Source organism: Cannabis sativa, unplaced genomic scaffold (assembly GCF_029168945.1).
Source record: "Cannabis sativa cultivar Pink pepper isolate KNU-18-1 unplaced genomic scaffold, ASM2916894v1 Contig4, whole genome shotgun sequence".
Taxonomy (NCBI): domain Eukaryota; kingdom Viridiplantae; phylum Streptophyta; class Magnoliopsida; order Rosales; family Cannabaceae; genus Cannabis; species Cannabis sativa.
Window position 1 is genome coordinate 1982504 of NW_026870040.1, and position 25298 is coordinate 2007801.

The window sequence follows — 25298 nt, forward strand, 5'->3', positions numbered from 1 at the left end:
TAACCACATACGGTGCTTACCACTTTTCTTACCTTTATTCAGAAGTCAAAAGTATGGCCGACCTGAGTGGAAGAACAAGCTAAGCTATCCCGGTCCTATGTCACGACAATTGAAACACAATAAATACCTTAACTCAAAGTTCCGGATTAAAACCCTAATTTAGAAATCAAACGTAACCTAACTCCCAGCAACCCCAATTTAGGTCAAGCATCCCATATTTAATTTAAAACAGATAGTACACAACTCCCCGGGTCAAAACTGAACATAAAGCAAACACGAAAAAAATTCTCCCCTGCAGGCAACCGGTCGACCGGTTCTGATACACCAGAACCCATGCGGTCGACCGGTTCTGGCAGACCAGGAACAAAAGTTCCTCTTCACCAAAATCCAACCAAAACCCCTCCAAACCTAACCAAACTTTCCAGAACAGTATATTAACATAAATATGGCATAACCTAAGCTGCAAAACACAGTGGTTCAATCTCTAGCTTAAAATCACACACTCAAGTGAAGAAATCAAATTTCTTTTAGCTTCCTCACTCACCAATCAATCCCAACAGCCATGAATTCAATTCAAACATGCATTAACAGACCTTATTCAACTTGGATAACAAACCTAAACCTTCACTAAACCTACAGCTTTGAAAACTTTCAAAAAAAATCACAACCCTAGCTTAGAAACCTAAGAAAAACACCAAAACTTAAAGATGAACTTACCTAGGGTGCAAGGTTGACTTGAAGGTGGAGTTTAGCTCTGAAAATTGCAGTTGGCTGAAGCAAAACAATCCCCCTAGTGGCTGGTTTCAGCTGCTCGAAGGAAGAGGAGAAGAAGGTTGAGAAAAATATGTTACTTGTCTTGGAAGAAAGCTTCCTCTTCCTTTTAAAATACTTTGTTTTCTTCTTTTTTTTTTTTAAAAAAAATATAGGCAGCTACAAAATAAAACAAAAACCAACACCTAAATTACTAATCTACCCCTCTTAAATATTAAATTCTTAAAAAAAAAACCCTAGGGGCATTTTGGTAATTTTACTAATTCCCCAATCCGACATTCTAATAAAATTCTAACTTAATCCGGGATATTCTCAAAATAATTCTTTCATTTAATGTCGTGACATTACTAACCACATAGCTAAAATTCCACAATTACCGGGCCCAAAATAACGTATTTCATTAAATAATTTCACAACAATTTACCTAAGTAAGATCATAATCCTACTTCATTTTCCAAGTAATTACATATTTAATAAAATATGTCCATTTAAATATTATTTATTTTCTGGGATATTACAACTATCCCCCACTTATAGGAATTTCGTCCTCGAAATTTACCTGAAAAGCTCGGGATACAACTCCCGCATCTGCGACTCTAATTCCCAAGTCGCTTCTTCAACTTTGCTGTTCCGCCACAACACTTTGACTAGTGAAATAGTCTTGTTTCGCAACACCTTTTCTTTCCTTTCTAATATCTGTACTGGTTGTTCTTCATATGACAAGTCGGTTTGAAGCTCAATGTCTTCATAACTTAAAATATGAGTTGTATCAGATACATATTTCCGAAGCATCGAGACATGAAACACGTTATGAACCCCAGATAAAGCAGGAGGTAGAGCCAACCGATAAGCTACCTGACCTACTTTCTCAAGAATCTCAAATGGACCAATAAATCTGGGACTCAACTTTCCTTTCTTCCCGAACCTTCGAATTCCCTTCATTGGGAACACCCGAAGAAAAACAAAATCCCCAACTTGGAATTCAACATCTCTACGCTTTGGATCTGCGTAGCTTTTCTGTCTACTTTGGGAAGCAAGCATACGAGCTCGAATCTTTTCAATAGCCTCGCTCGTTCTTTGGACAGCTTCAGGTCCAAGGTACCTACGTTCACCAGCCTCATCCCAGTGAATAGGTGATCGACATTTCCTTCCATAAAGCATCTCATACGGAGCCATGCCAACGGTACTCTGATAACTATTGTTATAAGAAAACTCAATCAGAGGTAGGTACTTGTTCCAAGAACCTTCAAAGTCCATTATACATGCCCTCAACATATCCTCAAGTATCTGGATAGTTCTTTCAGATTGACCATCAGTTTGAGGATGAAAAGCTGTACTGAATTTCAACTTAGTACCCATTGCTTGCTGTAAACTTCCCCAGAATTTGGATGTAAATTTTGGATCTCGATCTGAAACTATCGACTTTGGGGCACCATGAAGTCGAACTATCTCCTTAATATACAAATCAGCATATTGATCCACTGTATACGTTGTCCTAACCGGGAGAAAGTGAGCAGACTTCGTATATCGATCCACTATCACCCAAATAGAATCATAATACCCTACTGTTCTGGGCAATCCTACCACAAAATCCATGGTGATGTCTTCCCATTTCCATTCAGGAATCTTTAGAGGTTGAAGCAAACCTGCCGGCCTTTGGTGTTCTGCTTTAATTTGTTGACGGAGTTAAGCATTTTGACACATATTCAACAATATCCCTCTTCATACCCGGCCACCAGTATAAAGCTTTCACATCATGATACATCTTGGTTGTTCCCGGGTGTAAGGAGTACGGTGTAGTATGAGATTCATCAAGAAGCTCTTGTCTGATTTCTTTATCAACCGGTACACAGATTCTGTTTTTGTATCGCAACAACCCATCAGATAAGCACGAAAAGTCTCTTGCCAATCCAGCCTCTAACTTCTCCTTATGTCCCTGTAGCTCAAGGTCACCTTGTTGGGCTACTCTAATTCTTTCCAATAGATTAGATTGTATGGTGATATTAGCAAGTTTTCCAATTACAAATTCAATTCCCGCTCTCGTCATATCCTCAGCCAACTTGGCTGAGATTTCCTTTAGTTCACAAACTTGCCCTGGTCCTTTCCGACTTAGAGCATCCGCTACCACATTTGCTTTACCAGGGTGGTAGAGAATCTCACAGTCATAATCTTTGACCAGTTCTAACCATCGTCGTTGCCTCATATTTAAATCCTTCTGAGTGAAAAAGTACTTGAGGCTTTTGTGATCTGTATAAATTTCACACTTCTCACCGTATAGATAGTGACGCCAAACTTTTAGTGCAAAGACAACCGCTGCCAATTCAATATCATGGGTAGGATATCGTTGTTCATACTCCTTCAATTGCCTGGATGCATAAGCAATCACTTTCCCTGACTGCATAAGAACACAACCTAACCCTTGTTTGGATGCATCACAATAAATCACAAACTTTTCATCACTTTTTGGTAAGGTTAGCACAGGAGCGGTAATCAACCTTTGCTTCAATTCCTGGAAACTACCTTCACACTTGTCAGTCCAAACAAACTTACAATTCTTTCGGGTCAACTCAGTTAAAGGCGTAGAGATCTTTGCAAAGCCCTCAACAAATCTTCGGTAATACCCTGCTAACCCCAGGAAACTTCTAACTTCAGTTGCTGACTTAGGTCGAGGCCAGTCACGAATCGCTTCAATCTTTACTGGATCCACTAAAATACCATCTTTACTCACCACATGCCCCAAGAAACTCACCTGAGGTAACCAAAATTCACATTTCTTAAACTTGGCATACAACTTATGCTCCCTGAGATGTTGTAATACCATTCGAAGATGTCTTTCGTGAGTCTCTTCCGAGTCTGAATAAATTAGAATATCATCGATAAAGACAATAACAAAATCATCCAGAAAATCTTTGAACACTCGGTTCATCAAATCCATAAATGTTGCCGGGGCATTTGTTAATCCGAAGGACATTACCATGAATTCATAATGACCATACCGGGTCCGAAAAGCTGTCTTGGGAATATCCTCCTCTCGAATCCTCAGTTGGTGATAACCAGATCGAAGATCAATTTTAGAAAAGACAAGCTTTTACCCTGCAACTGATCACATAAATCATCTATTCTTGGCAGAGGGTACTTGTTCTTCACTGTTAATTTGTTTAACTCCCGATAATCTATACACATTCGTAATGTTCCATCTTTCTTTTTCACAAACAAAACTGGTGCACCCCAAGGTGAAGTACTAGGTCTAGTAAATTTTAAATCCATCATCCCCTGTAATTGAACTTTTAACTCTTTCAGCTCTGCAGGTGCCATCCTGTAGGGAGCTTTCGATACGAGCTCGGCTCACGGTATTAAATCAATCTCAAAATCAATTTCACGCTTTGGTGGCAACCACAGTAACTCTTCAGGAACACATCCAGAAATTCTCGAACCACTGGGACATGCTCCGGTCCCGCTAGTGGTTCTCTGGAAATATCCACAACACTTGCCAAGAAACCAATGCACCCCTCACACAACAAATCCCTTGCCTTAAGGGCTGAAATTAAGGGAATCCGAGATCCTTGCATCTTACCCACAAATACAAAAGGGTCCTCGCCCTCAGGCTGAAAAGTTACCATCTTTCTTTTACAATCAATGGTGGCGTTGTATTTAGCAAGCCAATCCATCCCCAAAATAACATCAAAATCCTCCAGATTTAATTCTATCAGATCAACTGATAACTCTCTTCCTTCCACAAACACTGGAAGGGATCGAACCCACCTGCTGGAGATAACCAACTCCTTAGTAGGCAACAAGGTTCCAAAACCTCTAGAAAGCACATCACTAGGTTTATTCAGCTTCTCAATTATTCTACTTGAAATATAAGAATGCGTCGCACCAGAATCAATTAACACAGTCAATAAAGTACCAGCAACAGAAAGCTGACCTGTCACAGTAGAAGGACCAGCATCAGCCTCAGCTTGAGTCAGGGCAAACACTCGGGCAGGAGCGGGTGTATCATCCTTCTTTTGCTCTAGCCGTAGCAATTGTGGACAATTTCTCTTCATGTGACCCACCATCCCGCAGTGGAAACAGGCCCTAGCCTGACACTCGCCCAGGTGATGCTTTTTACACCTCGGACATTCAGGAAAAGTCCGCCAGTTTTCGTTCCCACTACGACGGAAACCTTGGTTACCCTGGAATCTTTTGTTTGGGCCTGCCGCTGATGATTCACTAGGTCTTTTCCCGCGGTCACCAAAATCAGTACCCCTACCCGAACCAGCACCTGCTGTTTGCTTCCATGAATCTCTTCTGGCAATATTTTTCTTTCGTATCTGAGCCTCTGCACCCTCAGAAAATAAAGCCAACTCAACTATTTGAGCATAAGTTCGGGCAACCCCGGGTTGTTTAGAAGCAACAATCACATCCCGGGCGATGTGTTCATCCAGCCCCCGTATAAACTTTGCTTTTCTAGCAGCTTCAGTAGCCAACTCATCTGTGGCAAACTTTGCCAATCGATCAAACTTAGTAGCATACTCTGTCACAGTCATACTACCCTGAGTTAACCGTATAAACTCTTCTGCCTTTGCTGCCTTAATAGATTCATTATAATACTTCTCATAAAATAAGGCCCGAAAAGTTTCCCAGGTCATGTTATTCAGATCATGGCCCTGAGATACAATTTCCCACCAAATACGGGCATCATCTCGTAGCATATATGTAGCACACCTGACCCGGTCATTATCTTCAACTCGCATAAAATCAAAAATGGATGTTATCATACTCATCCATTGCTCCGCCTTGAGTGGATCAGCACCACCCTCAAACACTGGCGGATTCTGCTTCCTGAACCGCTCATACAATGGTTCCAAGCGATTCCCTGCATCCGGTGGCACTACAAGAGGTGCCGGAGGATCAGGATTAAGATTTAGAGCAGGCTGAGCTCGCTGCTCTCTTAATTCTCTGATTTGCTCACCCTGCTGCCGAATAGTTTCTTGCATAGCAGCATATAACTCTTCCCAATTAGGTGGTGGTAAAGGGTTCTCACCCTCACCGGCAGCCCCGAGCCCAGCTAGCTCGCGGGCACCCCTACCAGTCCGCCTTGGGTGCATAACTATACACCTGCGATCACATTCCAAGTAATAACAATACTGATAAGTATTTCCATATATTATAATCCTTCCCACAACATTCTGATATCAACATAATTCAAATAATCAGGTAATCAGAAAATTAACAAGCTATCTTTTAACTTAAAGCTTACTAAACCATGAGTCGATCAGGTCCTTGCAGCCAATGTACATATCAAACCAGTCTTCAGGATCTAAAAACCTTGGCGCTCTGATACCATGTTGTAACGCCTTGTCCAACAGGAACGCCACGTGTGTGCAATTTATTTAAAATACCAATAATTATATAAGATGTAATTATACTAAAAGTGTGGGTAATTAAAATTTTTGATAGTTAAAAACTCAACCTTTAAACTATTTAACAAAAGATAAGTAACATGAATTATGGGGTCCCCCTGTTTTCAAAATATTTACAAACTGGTTTCAAAGTATTTTACAACATAAGCTTTATATTTTCCAAAATACAATCAAAATAGAGCATCCTGTAAACTGGGCTGCCTACGGCTGGTATGTACATTGCTGCTGCGACCATAAACTCATGGTTGCTCGACTTTAGCCTTTCCTTTACCTGCACCATAAAGCACCAGTGAGTCACAGAGACTCAGCAAGAAAGTGATCAAAACAATAATTGAAAGAAAATGATTATCAACTTATTCTCATGCCATTATGTTTACTCACTATTCGATAATAATAAGCATTCCCTTAAACATCATACATTCCTGGTACTTAATAAAGTACCACTTTTTACCACTCGTCACATACGAGCTGAATATGTCACTATCGTTGCCCGATAAAGCAAACGATAAGTAAGAAACCTAACCGCGGTTTCAAGAGTAATTACTCATAACGGTAATAACCGTTTCCAACCCTAGGTCATAACCTAGGCTTAATAAACTTTTAATCAGCATCATGATAATAATTAAGGCCACTTCCATTCATCCATTAATCTTTAACCACATACGGTGCTTACCACTTTTCTTACCTTTATTCAGAAGTCAAAAGTATGGCCGACCTGAGTGGAAGAACAAGCTAAGCTATCCCAGTCCTATGTCACGACAATTGAAACACAATAAATACCTTAACTCAAAGTTCCGGATTAAAACCCTAATTTAGAAATCAAACGTAACCTAACTCCCAGCAACCCCAATTTAGGTCAAGCATCCCATATTTAATTTAAAACAGATAGTACACAACTCCCCGGGTCAAAACTGAACATAAAGCAAACACGAAAAAAATTCTCCCCTGCAGGCAACCGGTCGACCGGTTCTGTTACACCAGAACCCATCCGGTCGACCGGTTCTGGCAGACCAGGAACAAAAGTTCCTCTTCACCAAAATCCAACCAAAACCCCTCCAAACCTAACCAAACTTTCCAGAACAGTATATTAACATAAATATGGCATAACCTAAGCTGCAAAACACAGTGGTTCAATCTCTAGCTTAAAATCACACACTCAAGTGAAGAAATCAAATTTCTTTTAGCTTCCTCACTCACCAATCAATCCCAACAGCCATGAATTCAATTCAAACATGCATTAACAGACCTTATTCAACTTGGATAACAAACCTAAACCTTCATTAAACCTACAGCTTTGAAAACTTTCAAAAAAAATCACAACCCTAGCTTAGAAACCTAAGAAAAACACCAAAACTTAAAGATGAACTTACCTAGGGTGCAAGGTTGACTTGAAGGTGGAGTTTAGCTCTAAAAATTGCAGTTGGCTGAAGCAAAACAATCCCCCTAGTGGCTGGTTTCAGCTGCTCGAAGGAAGAGGAGAAGAAGGTTGAGAAAAATATGTTACTTGTCTTGGGTTTTTACACTTCTCCAAAATCACTATTCTACCCTCAGAGTAATCACCATCTTATCAGAAAGATTTTCTAGCACAAAGGCAAATTTCGAAATCTGATGTGGTGTAGTCTAAGAGTTTTAAACACACCCTTATAGACTAACATATAGTTCCTCTTCTTAATCTTAAGATTTACTTGATTGTCTTCCAATGTTCTTCTCCTAGATTAAACTGATACCTACTCATTACTCCCACTCAACACCAGATGTCTAGTCTAAGGCATACAACAGCATATCTAAGACCTCTCACTGTTGATATAAGAAATTCTTTCATGGCTTTATCTTTTCAGGAATAGTTGAGACTTTTCCTTAGATAAATAAAATCTATGCCTACAAGTCGATAAGCTTCTATAGATTGCCATTAGAAAGAAAATGCTTCAGCATCTTACTAAAGTAAGGTTTTTGCATTAGAGTAAGTAATTACCAGGTATACCACAAGCCATAGGTTTAGATAAACTCAAACCTATAATACTAGGAACAGGAAGTTTTGTTAAGTCCATTGAATAGACTTATAAACGAAAATTTCCTTTTATGTCCTTGTAATAGAAAAATTTAGGTTACTCCATGTGAATGGATTAAACCATAGTTCTATTGGCTTTTCTTCTTAGTTTCTTATCTTGACAATCCATTACTTGTTTAAACTCACAATGGATTTTAATCACTAGTGTCTCCCAAGTCATAAGAAGGTGAGTTCCTAGAAACTCTCCCACTACAACAAGGTACCGTGAATTATGTCTAAGAAAACTAAATGGTATTGATCTCTTCAGTTGTGGCAAGACAACAGAGCCAGTGGGATCATCATATGTCAAATAAGATGATAGAACACTTTTGGAGTCAAGAAATAAATATCTCCTTTATTTGCTACTTTATTTTCAGACTTAGTCATTATCTTAGAAAAGTAGTATTTGTTTAAATAAACACTTTCTTATCTATTGACTATGGGATGGTCCACCCCTAATCACTTAGAATAGCTAACAAACCATGGTTAACAGTTCTAGCTTTTCTTAAGATTTTGATTAGGTCATCCATGAATCTAGTAATGATTTACATTAAGTATACAACCATTACATCATTCTGAAATTGTATTACCATAGAAGGATTTAGGCAACGACTAGTAACTAATCATCAATATGCAACTCAAAATTTCTGGGGAGGTAAGTTTGGATATAATTCAAAAATCAATTTAATAATCTTTGAACTGCATATCTACTAACTATTTCTCTACCCATATCAGTTCACAAGATCTTTAACCACTTACCTTAATGGTTTTAACCATTGCTAGAAATTAATGAAATTTTAAATTTCTTTGCATAAGGTATAATCTAGAGTGATCATTTTAAGAATACAACGAAAAACTCATATCCACCCCTGAATGTACATCCATCTGCGAATGAGATGAACTACTTTCAGTGGATATAGGCATATTAACTCTTTGCAGAGATTGATCTTGTCAAATCCACTATGAACAAGATACAAATGCCATAGATTAATAAAAATGTGGTTGTGTTGTTTTGATGACTTAGGTTTAGTTACATCAAAGAGTTCTTAGAATAGTGCAAGTGGATCCTGGTCACAGAATACCAAACTCATATTCCATACAGTTTGAATCCATTAATAGAAGATGGATATTGAACACTTGGAAAGTGTAATTGTATTGCTTCCTGGAAATAGAAATATAAGAAAATTTCTGTTTGGATTCTAAAATTAAAGTCAAAGACTTAAATTCAACCAAATATAATGAGTAATTCTATCTTGGACCACCACTACTAATATAAACTCTAAGTCAGATTTGCCCATTCAAGTAGGAGATTTCTAAGATTGAGGATTTATATCAATTGGGAATAGAATTTCGGGATTATAATCATATGCGTCATTTAATTTCTTAAGAGAAAATATAATGACATTAAATGATATATAGACCATTCATCCAATCATATGTTATTGAGCTAATTTGAAATGAATAAGCTAAGAGGAATTAGGATAATTTCGTTGTTTAAATAAGAATCCAACGATGCTTCGATTAGCGAAAGTCAAGTAATCTTATTTATATAATCTTCTTGTTTCATATCGTAAAAATACTAGTCTAAGGTGTCATCAATTGATGAACAGCTAGATGTTGCATATACAATATTTATCTTTCGAGATCTAACACTATTATGTATGTCTAATGGTGAAAATCCACTAGGAATTTATCTCATTAGATAAACAAACCAAGTTAGACCAACAATGAAGATTCGAAATTAAACTACAATTTAATAACAGAAAATAACATGGTTCAATATAAATTCATACACAATTCAAAAATTATTAAACATATAGCACGTAGGAATGACAAGTGAAAATACTAAAACATACAATCCTAAATAATTTCAAAGGTTTTCAACAAACTGATATCAGTGTCCCGTTTAGGCGAGAGTCAAAGCTACCATCCATTGTATAGAGTTGTCAGCTCATCTAAAATGTTACACATTCTAGCAACCTTTTATTCGATTAAGATGGGAATTCAGCGTTGTCCTGTTTAGGCGAGAGTCAAGGCAATTCTATCTTATGAGCTTCCACCATTGTTTCATAATTTGCAAGTCAAATATGGTCGCCACCATTCGGGTGATCCATACCATATAAAATACTTACAAACTACTTATCTTTCGAAATTAAACGGTGTGAAATTGCTAATGAACGTTCCTCCATTAGGGAGGATTACTCACTAAAACAAACGCGATGTAAAATTAACAATGGAGATCGAATATCTTAATAATAAAGCTCATTATTTAAAGAGAGTTGTATTTTCTTTCATTCTCTTTATTTAATCTATTTATTTTAAATATATATTTATTTAATTAAAATTTCCAATTTAGAATGAAAAATTCTAAATATAAATTTTAATTTAATATTTATAAATTTTACTTAGATGAATATGAAAATAACATGAATTATTTCCATCTTAGTAATTATTTCCAATAAATATTTAGAAAAATATTCAATTTAAGTTGTTACAAAATTAATTTAAATTAATTTACAACTCAAATTTAATTTTCTATAAATATATATTGCATTTCGAAAAATTAAAGTATTCAAGGGTACAATTTTCGAAAATGCATGTTAAAAGAAAAAATAAATCCTGGAAAAATTATTCTAATTTAATGTTGGCCCAAAATAAATTAATAAAATTAATTTACAACAAAAAAAATATAATTTTCCTATTTAATTAAATATATATAAGAAAAATTTCAAATATTTAAGTATGATGATGAAAATCAACTTAAATATTAATTTTCTATTTAATTAAATACACTAGAAAAATACTTCAAACAAAAATATCACCTATCTAGATTTTCCTTTGACTAATTAATTAAATTTCTAATGAAATATATTTTACTTCATTTATTTTAATTAATCATTAAATGAAAAAATCAATGATTTAAGTTGGTCCAAAATTAAAATAAATAATTTACAACTTTAATCTATTTTTCAAATAAAATTCGAAATTCCAGCATTTAAGAAATGCAATTTCGAAATTTGATTAATAAAATAAAGAAAAAAAATATGTAATGCCCTAATGCTAAGGCACGCTACAATGCTTTTTCAATTATTGTGCAATCTTTGCTAATCAAAGAAGTTTCTCGAAAAACGTGTCAAATTAAAACTTTTACATTAAATATTAAACTTTGTAATATAATAGAATATTTACAAATTCCGGGATCCCGTTTTCAAACTTTGTAAAATTTACTTTTCAAAATATACATTCCAAAATACACAAAATTACAGGTCGCACAGCGACTTTCAAAATACAACTCCCAGATGTCCCGAGACCGAACACTCCAGGTCGCGCTGCTTGACATGTACAATCTCACCCGAGCTCAGATTCACTCCTATTCAGCCTTAGCCTTTCCTTTACCTACACATGGAAGTAGAAACTGTGAGTCAACAGACTCAGTAAGAAATGCATATAACATATCATATAATTTCTGACCTGTAAATAGGCGCCCATACACCTATTTACAGAGCTTAACAGATGAGTATGAACGTTCAACATTAGGGTACAACCACTATACCACATACACATCGTACCTCACTATACGAGTGTTGGTAGGGTTTACCCCGAACACTGAGTAACACTGACTGATGTACCACACACCTTAGCATTTTCCCGTGCCCGTGTTGGTATCACTGTATCGTACTCACAACGACAATAATCACTATACCAATGCACTTTGTAACTTATTCATACAAGTGTTGGTAGTACATAACATAATTTAAGCATGCATATACAAACACATATACACACATTCAGATAATCACATCATACATTATACACAGTTCTTACCTGTTTTCCGAATTCAACTGTGTTGGCCGACCTAAACGGAATTCTCGTGCTAGATGGATGCCCTAATCACATATTGAAACCGAGTAAGTCACACGATTGAAAACCTAATCCCGGGAAACCCAAAACCAAAACCCTAGGTTCTGCTATGCTCTTAATGGGTTCTTCTAACTCTGAAAATGGGGAAACACCCAACCGACGCATCGAAATGGCAAAAATTGAGAAAATGAAAGGCTTGGGGAACCCTGCCAAAACCGGCTAGCCAGTTTTTGTGGCACTGCAAACCGGCTAGCCGGTTTGCACCAGGTTTCCCAAAACCTCTCATTTATTTCTCAATCTTCCACCAATTACCATGAAACTTTCCAAAGCACCTATACAATACATAAGCAACAAAATCCAAGTAGTATTTCACAGAACAAACCAACAAATCTCAACTTGCCATTAAAGCTCAAAGCTTGAGTTTCAAAACTCAAACATGCTTAGAACTAACACCAAGCATCAAAACCCGCTGCTAGGAACTTAATTTAAATCAAATAAACTATAAAATTGGAACCCTAATCATTTCAAAACCTAACAGCCCCCAACACCAAGAATCACATATTCAACCTAAATAAAAAGCTTAAAAACAAATAATCAATGGTCTAGGGTTTTACCTCACTTGTAATAGCCTTGAATCCTTGCTTAATCCCAAAGAAAAGAGAAGGAAAATCTGGTCTTAGCCCTTGGTTTGTCCCAGCCGACAGCAAGAGAGAGAGAGTTCAAGAGGATTTGTTATTTTCTTCTCATTTCTTTTCTTTTGATATTCCTAACTTGGAAAAAGGATTTACTTAAATCCTTTGCTGCCTAAAATGACTAGGTGTCATCCATACAATCAGCCACCTAATCCCCCCATAAAAGACTAAAATGCCCTTTACATCAAACTTAGGTATTTTCAAAAGCTAGGGGTAAAATGGTCAATTCCATAACCCCGCTCAATCCCGATAATTTATTTTCTCTAAAATATTTCCCGCTAAGAAATAAGGTTCTAAACTTACCCATGTGATCAAACTAGCCATCCATCGCATTTTCCGTTGTTGCCGAGCAAAAATTACAAAAATAACATATTTCACATATAAGCTAAATAATACCCCTAGAGTTTAATAAAATCTCTGGAATTGAGAAATTATAACTCTAATATTTATTTCTAAATATTGGGGTCCAAAATTAAATAAAGTCACATATAATAATAAAATAATAAAAATTAGTGCTAATTGCCCTTACTAATCCAAATTACTAAAACGGTCATTACAATTATCCCCCCGTTAATAGGATTTCGTCCTCGAAATCTAAGCTGAATAACTTTGGATGCTGAGTCCTCATGTCCGACTCCAATTCCCAGGTGGCTTATTCCACCTTTTGGTTCCTCCAGAGCACCTTAACTAGTGCAATAGTCTTGTTCCGAAGAACTTTTTCCTTTCTATCCAAAATCTGTACAGGTTGTTCTTCATAGGTTAAGTCTGGTTGCAGTTCAAGGGCTTCATAACTCAAGACATGAGTTGGGTCTGATACGTATTTCCTTAACATGGAAATGTGAAATACGTCATGAACAGCAGATAATGCCGGTGGTAAGGCTAGCCGATACGCTACCTGCCCGACCTTCTCGAGTATTTGAAATGGCCCAATGAACCTAGGGCTTAACTTACCCTTCTTCCCGAAGCGCCTAATACCCTTCATGGGTGAAACCCTTCAGGAAAACATGTTCCCCTGCCTGAAATGTAACATCTCTGCGCTTCAGATCAGCATAACTTTTCGGCCTGCTTTGAGCAGCAAGCATCCGAGCCTTGATCTTATCAATAGCTTCATTGGTCTTCTGCACCAACTCTGGACCCAAGTACTTCCTTTCTCCCGTCTCGTCCCAATGAATAGGAGAACGACATTTTCTACCATATGACATCTCATAGGGAGCCATCCCTATTGTACTCTGGTAGCTATTGTTGTAGGAGAATTCAATTAAAGGCAAGTACTTACTCCATGAACCCTCAAAGTCCATGACACAGGCTCGCAGTAAATCTTCTAAAATCTGAATAGTTCTTTCTGACTGACCATCAGTTTGAGGGTGAAAGGCTGTGCTAAACTTTAACTTGGTACCCATAGCCTTCTGAAGACTCACCCAAAACTTCGATGTAAACTTTGGATCCCTATCTGACACAATAGATTTAGGGGCTCCATGGAGACGAACTATCTCCTTCACATACAATTCAGCGTACTGATCCACTGAATATGTAACTTTCACTGGTAGAAAGTGAGCTGATTTTGTGAATCTGTCTACGATGACCCATACTGAGTCATACATCCCCGTAGTTCTAGGCAAACCAGTTACGAAGTCCATTGCAATGTCCTCCCACTTCCATTCTAGAAGGACTAAAGGTTGCAGTAACCCTGCCGGCCTCTGATGTTCAGCTTTAATCTGCTGGGAGGTTAAACACTTGGACACGTAGTCCACCACATCTCTTTTCATCCCATACCACCAAAAGTAGGGTTTCAAATCCTGATACATTTTGGTGGTTCCCGGATGCAATGAATATGGCGTGGTATGAGCTTCATCCAGTATCTCTCTCTTAAGCTCATCAACATTAGGAACACAAACTCGAGCTTTGTATAACAACATTCCATTGTTCGAGACTGAAAAGCCTCTAGGCCGACCAGCCACTACTTCGTCTCGAACCTTAACTAGCTCGGGATCTTCCAGCTGTGCCTTTCTGATTCTCTCCAACAGAGCAGATTGGAGTGTTAAATTATGTAATTTCCCGACCACGAACTCAATCCCTGCACTAACCATTTCCGAGGCTAGTTGAGGGGCTATCATAACTGCGGTACAAACTTGCCCGGGACCTTTTTTGCTTAAAGCATCGGCCACAACATTGGCTTTCCCGGGGTGATACAAAATTTCACAATCGTAGTCCTTAACCAATTCCAACCACCTTCTCTGCCGCATATTCAAATCTTTTCGGGTGAAAAAGTATTTGAGACTTTTATGATCAGTATAAATCTCACACTTTTCACTGTAAAGATAATGTCGCCATATCTTTAAAGCGAAAACCACAGCATCCAGCTCTAAATCATGAGTTGGATAGCGCTGCTCATAATCTTTCAGTTGACGAGAGGCATAGGCTATGACTCTGTCAGCTTGCATCAGAACACATCCCAGACCCTGTCTGGATGCATCACAGTACACCATAAACTTCTCTTGATCTGACGGCAAAGCTAACACCGGAGCTGTTATCAAACGTTGCTTCAACTCCTGAAAGCTTATTTCACACTTATCTGACCACACAAATCTCTGATTTTTCTTGGTCAATTCGGTTAGGAGCATAGAAAGTTTAGAAAATCCTTCGACGAAACGTCGATAATACCCTGCTAACCCGAGAAAACTTCGAACTTCCGTCACAAACTTTGTCCTCGGCCAGTTCTTCACTGATTCTACCTTGTTTGGATCAACCATAATTCCATTCCTCCAAACAATATGACCCAGAAAGGACACCTCAGACAACAAGAATTCGCACTTTTTGAACTTGGCATACAACTTGTGATCCCTAAGTCGCTGTAATACCATTCGAAGATGATGCTCGTGCTCCTCTTCTGACTGAGAGTATACAAGGATGTCATTGATAAACACTATAACGCAGTTATCGAGGAAATCCTTGAATACCCTATTCATAAGATCCATAAAAGCCGAGGAGCATTAGTCAATCCGAATGACATTACCAGAAACTCATAGTGCCCATATCTGGTTCTAAAAGCAGTCTTAGGGATGTCCTCCTCTCGAATCCTCAATTGATGATAACCAGATCGCAAATCAATTTTTGAAAACACTGTCTTTCCCTGAAGCGGATCGAACAAATCGTCGATCCTGGGCAACGGGTACTTGTTCTTAATCGTTAGCTTGTTAAGTTCCCGATAATCAATACACATTCTGAGGGAACCATCTTTCTTTTTCACAAAGAGAACCGGATCTCCCCAGGGCGATACTCTGGGTCGAATAAACCCAATGTCAAGCATCCCCTGAAGTTGCAACTTAAGCTCCTTGAGTTCTGCTGGAGCCATCCTATATGGAGCTTTAGAAACATGTTCGACTCCAGGTGCCAAATCAATTACAAACTCAATCTCTCGCTGTGGCGGCAATCCCGGCAACTCCTCGGGAAACACGTCAAGAAAATCTTTCACCACCCTGACTGCCTCAGGCCCAAATGTTTCAGGTCTGCTGGAGTCAAAAACCACTGCTAGAAATCCTACACAGCCACTGCATAGTAAATCCCTAGCCCTTAATACAGAAATAACCGGGATCCGAGACCCCTGAACTGATCCAACATAAACAAATGGATCTTCACCTTCTGGCTGAAAGGTCACCATTTTCCTCTTACAATCTATACTGGCCGAATACTTGGATAGAAAATCCATTCCCAGTATAATGTCAAACTCAGTTAATTTCAATTCTATCAGGTCAGTACTCAATTCTCTATCTTCGATCCTAATTGGCATAGACCTAATACGCCTATTAGAGATAACCAATTCCCCGCTAGGCATTAGGGTTCCAAACCCTCTTTCTAAAATATCACAAGGCCAACCCAAAAGATCAATTACTCTTGTAGCTACATATGAACGTATAGCTCCCGAGTCAAATAATACTGTAAACAATAAGTTGTTGACGGGAAGCTGACCTGTCACAACAGAAGGACTGGCTGCAGCATCAGCTTGGGTGATGGCAAACAATCGAGCAGGAACCGGTTTCACCTCAGCTTTTGGCTCCTCTTTCTTTGCCTGGTGGCAATCTTTCTTGAAATGCCCCACCATGCCACACAGGAAGCATGTCTTCCGGTTACACTCTGCCGGATGATGTTTCTTGCACCGTGGACACTCAGGGTAAGAGTAACCCTGGCGTCCTCCTCTGCCTTAGTTCCCACGGAACCGCTTACTTTGCCCCGAGCCACCAGAAGCTGGAACAACTTTTCTTTTCTGCTCGGTGGTGGAGTCACCACTATCCCTACCATAAACAGGAGTAGGAACAGTGGGGGTTCCACCAGCACTCGGTGTCACCCAGGGCTCTTGAAGGAATTTCACCGCACCCTCGGCTCTCAAAGCCTTTTAAACCATCTCAGCATAAGTGGTTGCCTCAATAGTAGTAATAACCAGATCATGTCTAATCTTTGCACTCAAACCCGCCAAATATTATTCTTTCTTACTGAAGTCGGTTGGGACAATCCCCGCTGCAAGCTTGGCAAAACGGTTAAACTTTGTCGTATACTCTGTAACCGACATTCCCTCAGTTTGAACTAGTTCAGTGAACTCTTTCCGCTTTGCACTACGGACTGCTTCATTATAATACTTGGAGTTAAACAACTCCTTGAATTCTTCCCAGGTCATCAGCGTGACGTCTCGAGTGAGGGTTATCAACTCCCACCACACGAGAGCGTCTTCCTGAAACTGAAAAGTGGCGCAGGTCACCCGGTCATTTCCAACCACTCCCATAAAATTGAGGATACGATCAATCACTGAAAGCCACTGCTCGGCCTCCATCACATCAGGACCTCCCAGAAACACTGGAGGTGCCTGTTTCCGGAATCTTTCGTACAACGGCTCCATACGGTTACCAACAACAGGTTGTTCTGCTGGCACCGCAGGAACTGCCACGGCCTGAACCACTTGAGGAGGCACGGCATGAGGACCCTACTGCCTCAATCTTTGAATCTCTTCATCTTGTTGGCGGATTCTATCTTGCATTTCCGCAAATCTTTGCTCCCAGTCAGGAGGAGCTTGAGGTGGATTTACAGGGCGACCACCCTGAGCTCTGCCACGGCCACGGCCGCGACCACGAGGATTTTGGGGATTCCTCTGACCGCCTCCGGTCTCAACCAAATCACCCTGACATCTTGTATTTCGCGGGGCGTCCATTTAATAGGACTTAGCTTGCGAATCCATAAGCCAGGCAGGTTAGACAGCGATCAAAACTTAACACCGCTCTAAAAGACTTAAAGGCAACACACTTTTTTTTTATATATAATTAATTAAAATCTATTATGCTTCCTAACATGCTTTCACATTCACATTTATTTAAAGTACTAAACAAGTACGGGCTTACTGAACCGTGAACCGAGGTTTCTCTGATGAAGATTGTACATGTCTAAGCAAGCTTCGGTAGACAAACCTGGCGGCTCTGATACCAAAATTGTAACGCCCTAATGCTAAGGCACGCTACAGTGCTTTTTCAATTATTGTGCAATCTTTGCTAATCAAAGAAGTTTCTCGAAAAACGTGTCAAATTAAAACTTTTGCATTAAATATTAAACTTTGTAATATAATAGAATATTTACAAATTCCGGGATCCCGTTTTCAAACTTTGTAAAATTTACTTTTCAAAATATACATTTCAAAATACAAAAAATTACAGGTCGCACAGCGACTTTCAAAGTACAACTCCCAGAAGTCCCGAGATCGAACACTCCAGGTCGCGCTGCTTGACATGTACAATCTCACCCGAGCTCAGATTCACTCATGTTCAGCCTTAGCCTTTCCTTTACCTACATATGGAAGCAGAAACTGTGAGTCAACAGACTCAGTAAGAAATGCATATAACATATCATATAATTTCTGACCTATAAATAGGCGCCCATACACCTATTTACAGAGCTTAACAGATGAGTATGAACGTTCAACACTAGGGTACAACCACTCTACCACATACACATCGGACCTCACTGTACGAGTGTTGGTAGGGTTTACCCCGAACACTGAGTAACACTGACTGATGTACCACACACCTTAGCATTTTCCCGTGCCCGTGTTGGTATCACTGTATCGTACTCACAACGAAAATAATCACTATACCAATGCACTCTGTAACTTATTCATACAAGTGTTGGTAGTACATAACATAATTTAAGCATGCATATACAAACACATATACACACATTCAGATAATCACATCATACATTATACACAGTTCATACCTGTTTTCCGAATTCAAGTGTGCTGGCCGACCTGAATGGAATTCTCGTGCTAGATGGATGCCCTAATCACATATTGAAACCGAGTAAGTTACACGATTGAAAACCTAATCCCGGGAAACCCAAAACCAAAACCCTAGGTTCTGCTATGCTCTTAATGGGTTATTCTAACTCTGGAAATAGGGAAACACCCAACCGACGCATCGAAATGGCAAAAATTGAGAAAATGAAAGGCTTGGGCTAGCCGGTTTTTGTGGCACTGGCCGGTTTGCACCAGGTTTCCCAAAACCTCTCATTTATTGCTCAATCTTCCACCAATTACCATGAAACTTTCCAGAGCCCCTATACAATACATAAGCAACAAAATACAGGCAGTATTTCAGAGAACAAACCAACAAATCTCAACTTGCCATTAAAGCTCAAAGCTTGAGTTTCAAAACTCAAACTTGCTTAGAACTAACACCAAGCATCAAAACCAGCTGCTAGGAACTTAATTTAACTCAAATAAACTACAAAATTGGAACCCTAATCATTTCAAAACCTAACAGCCCCCAACACCAAGAATCGCATATTCAACCTAAATAAAAAGCTTAAAAACAAATAATCAATGGTCTAGGGTTTTACCTCACTTGTAATAGCCTTGATTCCTTGCTTAATCCCAAAGAAAAGAGAAGGAAAATCTGGTCTTAGCCCTTGGTTTGTCCCAGCCGAAAGCAAGAGAGAGAGAGTTCAAGAGGATTTGTTATTTTCTTCTCATTTCTTTTCTTTTGATATTCCTAACTTGGAAAGAGGATTTACTTAAATCCTTTGCTGCCTAAAATGACTAGGTGTCATCCATACAATCAGCCACCTAATCCCCCCATAAAAGACTAAAATGCCCTTTACATCAAACTTAGGTATTTTCAAAAGCTAGGGGTAAAATGGTCAATTCCATAACCCCGCTCAATCCCGATAATTTATTTTCTCTAAAATATTTCCCGCTAAGAAATAAGGTTCTAAACTTACCCATGTGATCAAACTAGCCATCCATCGCATTTTCCGTTGTCGCCGAGCAAAAATTACAAAAATAACATATTTCACATATAAGCTAAATAATACCCCTAGAGTTTAATAAAATCTCTGGAATTGAGAAATTATAACTCTAATATTTATTTCTAAATATTGGGGTCCAAAATTAAATAAAGTCACATATAATAATAAAATAATAAAAATTAGTGCTAATTGCCCTTACTAATCCAAATTACTAAAGCGGTCATTACAATTATCCCCCCGTTAATAGGATTTCGTCCTCGAAATCTAAGCTGAATAACTCTGGATGTTGAGTCCTCATGTCCGACTCCAATTCCCAGGTGGCTTATTCCACCTTTTGGTTCCTCCAGAGCACCTTAACTAGTGCAATAGTCTTGTTCCGAAGAACTTTTTCCTTTCTATCCAAAATCTGTACAGGTTGTTCTTCATAGGTTAAGTCTGGTTGCAGTTCAAGGGCTTCATAACTCAAGACATGAGTTGGGTCTGATACGTATTTCCTTAACATGGAAATGTGAAATACGTCATGAACAGCAGATAATGCCGGTGGTAAGGCTAGCCGATACGCTACCTGCCCGACCTTCTCGAGTATTTGAAATGGCCCAATGAACCTAGGGCTTAACTTACCCTTCTTCCCGAAGCGCCTAATACCCTTCATGGGTGAAACCCTTCAGGAAAACATGTTCCCCTGCCTGAAATGTAACATCTCTGCGCTTCAGATCAGCATAACTTTTCGGCCTACTTTGAGCAGCAAGCATCCGAGCCTTGATCTTATCAATAGCTTCATTGGTCTTCTGCACCAACTCTGGACCCAAGTACTTCCTTTCTCCCGTCTCGTCCCAATGAATAGGAGAACGACATTTTCTACCATATGACATCTCATAGGGAGCCATCCCTATTGTACTCTGGTAGCTATTGTTGTAGGAGAATTCAATTAAAGGCAAGTACTTACTCCATGAACCCTCAAAGTCCATGACACAGGCTCGCAGTAAATCTTCTAAAATCTGAATAGTTCTTTCTGACTGACCATCAGTTTGAGGGTGAAAGGCTGTGCTAAACTTTAACTTGGTACCCATAGCCTTCTGAAGACTCACCCAAAACTTCGATGTAAACTTTGGATCCCTATCTGACACAATAGATTTAGGGGCTCCATGGAGACGAACTATCTCCTTCACATACAATTCAGCGTACTGATCCACTGAATATGTAACTTTCACTGGTAGAAAGTGAGCTGATTTTGTGAATCTGTCTACGATGACCCATACTGAGTCATACATCCCCGTAGTTCTAGGCAAACCAGTTACGAAGTCCATTGCAATGTCCTCCAACTTCCATTCTAGAAGGACTAAAGGTTGCAGTAACCCTGCCGGCCTCTGATGTTCAGCTTTAATCTGCTGGGAGGTTAAACACTTGGACACGTAGTCCACCACATCTCTTTTCATCCCATACCACCAAAAGTAGGGTTTCAAATCCTGATACATTTTGGTGGTTCCCGGATGCAATGAATATGGCGTGGTATGAGCTTCATCCAGTATCTCTCTCTTAAGCTCATCAACATTAGGAACACAAACTCGAGCTTTGTATAACAACATTCCATTGTTCGAGACTGAAAAGCCTCTAGGCCGACCAGCCACTACTTCGTCTCGAACCTTAACTAGCTCGGGATCTTCCAGCTGTGCCTTTCTGATTCTCTCCAACAGAGCAGATTGGAGTGTTAAATTATGTAATTTCCCGACCACGAACTCAATCCCTGCACTAACCATTTCCGAGGCTAGTTGAGGGGCTATCATAACTGTGGTACAAACTTGCCCGGGACCTTTTTTGCTTAAAGCATCGGCCACAACATTGGCTTTCCCGGGGTGATACAAAATTTCACAATCGTAGTCCTTAACCAATTCCAACCACCTTCTCTGCCGCATATTCAAATCTTTTCGGGTGAAAAAGTATTTGAGACTTTTATGATCAGTATAAATCTCACACTTTTCACCGTAAAGATAATGTCGCCATATCTTTAAAGCGAAAACCACAGCATCCAGCTCTAAATCATGAGTTGGATAGCGCTGCTCATAATCTTTCAGTTGACGAGAGGCATAGGCTATGACTCTGTCAGCTTGCATCAGAACACATCCCAGACCCTGTCTGGATGCATCACAGTACACCATAAACTTCTCTTGATCTGACGGCAAAGCTAACACCGGAGCTGTTATCAAACGTTGCTTCAACTCCTGAAAGCTTGTTTCACACTTATCTGACCACACAAATCTCTGATTTTTCTTGGTCAATTCAGTTAGGAGCATAGAAAGTTTAGAAAATCCTTCGACGAAACGTCGATAATACCCTGCTAACCCGAGAAAACTTCGAACTTCCGTCACAAACTTTGTCCTCGGCCAGTTCTTCACTGATTCTACCTTGTTTGGATCAACCATAATTCCATTCCTCCAAACAATATGACCCAGAAAGGACACCTCAGACAACAAGAATTCGCACTTTTTGAACTTGGCATACAACTTGTGATCCCTAAGTCGCTGTAATACCATTCGAAGATGATGCTCGTGCTCCTCTTCTGACTGAGAGTATACAAGGATGTCATCGATAAACACTATAACGCAGTTATCGAGGAAATCCTTGAATACCCTATTCATAAGATCCATAAAAGCCGAGGAGCATTAGTCAATCCGAATGACATTACCAGAAACTCATAGTGCCCATATCTGGTTCTAAAAGCAGTCTTAGGGATGTCCTCCTCTCGAATCCTCAATTGATGATAACCAGATCGCAAATCAATTTTTGAAAACACTGTCTTTCCCTGAAGCGGATCGAACAAATCGTCGATCCTGGGCAACGGGTACTTGTTCTTAATCGTTAGCTTGTTAAGTTCCCGATAATCAATACACATTCTGAGGGAACCATCTTTCTTTTTCACAAAGAGAACCGGATCTCCCCAGGGCGATACTCTGGGTCGAATAAACCCAATGTCAAGCATCCCCTGAAGTTGCAACTTAAGCTCCTTGAGTTCTGCTGGAGCCATCCTATATGGAGCTTTAGAAACAGGTTCGACTCCAGGTGCCAAATCAATTACAAACTCAATCTCTCGCTGTGGCGGCAATCCCGGCAACTCCTCGGGAAACACGTCAAGAAAATCTTTCACCACCCTGACTGCCTCAGGCCCAAATGTTTCAGGTCTGCTGGAGTCAAAAACCACTGCTAGAAATCCTACACAGCCACTGCATAGTAAATCCCTAGCCCTTAATACAGAAATAACCGGGATCCGAGACCCCTGAACTGATCCAACATAAACAAATGGATCTTCACCTTCTGGCTGAAAGGTCACCATTTTCCTCTTACAATCTATACTGGCCGAATACTTGGATAGAAAATCCATTCCCAGTATAATGTCAAACTCAGTTAATTTCAATTCTATCAGGTCAGTACTCAATTCTCTATCTTCGATCCTAATTGGCATAGACCTAATACGCCTATTAGAGATAACCAATTCCCCGCTAGGCATTAGGGTTCCAAACCCTCTTTCTAAAATATCACAAGGCCTACCCAAAAGATCAATTACTCTTGTAGCTACATATGAACGTATAGCTCCCGAGTCAAATAATACTGTAAACAATAAGTTGTTGACGGGAAGCTGACCTGTCACAACAGAAGGACTGGCTGCAGCATCAGCTTGGGTGATGGCAAACACTCGAGCAGGAACCGGTTTCACCTCAGCTTTTGGCTCCTCTTTCTTTGCCTGGGGGCAATCTTTCTTGAAATGCCCCACCATGCCACACAGGAAGCATGTCTTCCGGTTACACTCTGCCGGATGATGTTTCTTGCACCGTGGACACTCAGGGTAAGAGTAACCCTGGCGTCCTCCTCTGCCTTGGTTCCCACGGAACCGCTTACTTTGCCCCGAGCCACCAGAAGCTGGAACAACTTTTCTTTTCTGCTCGGTGGTGGAGTCACCACTATCCCTACCATAAACAGGAGTAGGAACAGTGGGGGTTCCACCAGCACTCGGTGTCACCCAGGGCTCTTGAAGGAATTTCACCGCACCCTCGGCTCTCAAAGCCTTTTCAACCATCTCAGCATAAGTGGTTGCCTCAGTAGTAGTAATAACCAGATCATGTCTAATCTTTGCACTCAAACCCGCCAAATATTATTCTTTCTTACTGAAGTCGGTTGGGACAATCCCCGCTGCAAGCTTGGCAAAACGGTTAAACTTTGTCGTATACTCTGTAACCGACATTCCCTCAGTTTGAACTAGTTCAGTGAACTCTTTCCGCTTTGCACTACGGACTGCTTCATTATAATACTTGGAGTTAAACAACTCCTTGAATTCTTCCCAGGTCATCAGCGTGACGTCTCGAGTGAGGGTTATCAACTCCCACCACACGAGAGCGTCTTCCTGACACTGAAAAGTGGCGCAGGTCACCCGGTCATTTCCAACCACTCCCATAAAATTGAGGATACGATCAATCACTGAAAGCCACTGCTCGGCCTCCATCACATCAGGACCTCCCAGAAACACTGGAGGTGCCTGTTTCCGGAATCTTTCGTACAACGGCTCCATACGGTTACCAACAACAGGTTGTTCTGCTGGCACCGCAGGAACTGCCACGGCCTGAACCACTTGACGAGGCACGGCAGGAGGACCCTACTGCCTTAATCTTTGAATCTCTTCATCTTGTTGGCGGATTCTATCTTGCATTTCCGCAAATCTTTGCTCCCAGTCAGGAGGAGCTTGAGGTGGATTTACAGGGCGACCACCCTGAGCTCTGCCACGGCCACGGCCGCGACCACGAGGATTTTGGGGATTCCTCTGACCGCCTCCGGTCTCAACCAAATCACCCTGACATCTTGTATTTCGCGGGGCGTCCATTTAATAGGACTTAGCTTGCGAATCCATAAGCCAGGCAGGTTAGACAGCGATCAAAACTTAACACCGCTCTAAAAGACTTAAAGGCAACACACTTTTTTTTTATATATAATTAATTAAAATCTATTATGCTTCCTAACATGCTTTCACATTCACATTTATTTAAAGTACTAAACAAGTACGGGCTTACTGAACCGTGAACCGAGGTTTCTCTGATGAAGATTGTACATGTCTAAGCAAGCTTCGGTAGACAAACCTGGCGGCTCTGATACCAAAATTGTAACGCCCTAATGCTAAGGCACGCTACAGTGCTTTTTCAATTATTGTGCAATCTTTGCTAATCAAAGAAGTTTCTCGAAAAACGTGTCAAATTA

At 39.8% G+C, this 25298-nt stretch overlaps 1 protein-coding gene across 1 annotated transcript in view; it reads right to left on the bottom strand.

The window, feature by feature from the left end:
- Positions 1 to 404: 404 nt before the first annotated feature.
- LOC133033355 (uncharacterized) overlaps positions 405 to 25298 on the bottom strand; it is a 58555-nt gene continuing 33661 nt past the window's right edge. The window contains exons 4-6 of the mRNA XM_061108070.1: positions 4035 to 4110; positions 2911 to 3804; positions 405 to 2132 (exon numbers count right to left, since the gene is read on the bottom strand). Of these exons, the coding sequence (XP_060964053.1) occupies positions 1327 to 2132; positions 2911 to 3804; positions 4035 to 4110 (1776 nt within the window). The 3' untranslated portion in view covers positions 405 to 1326. The remainder of the gene's footprint in view (positions 2133 to 2910; positions 3805 to 4034; positions 4111 to 25298) is intronic.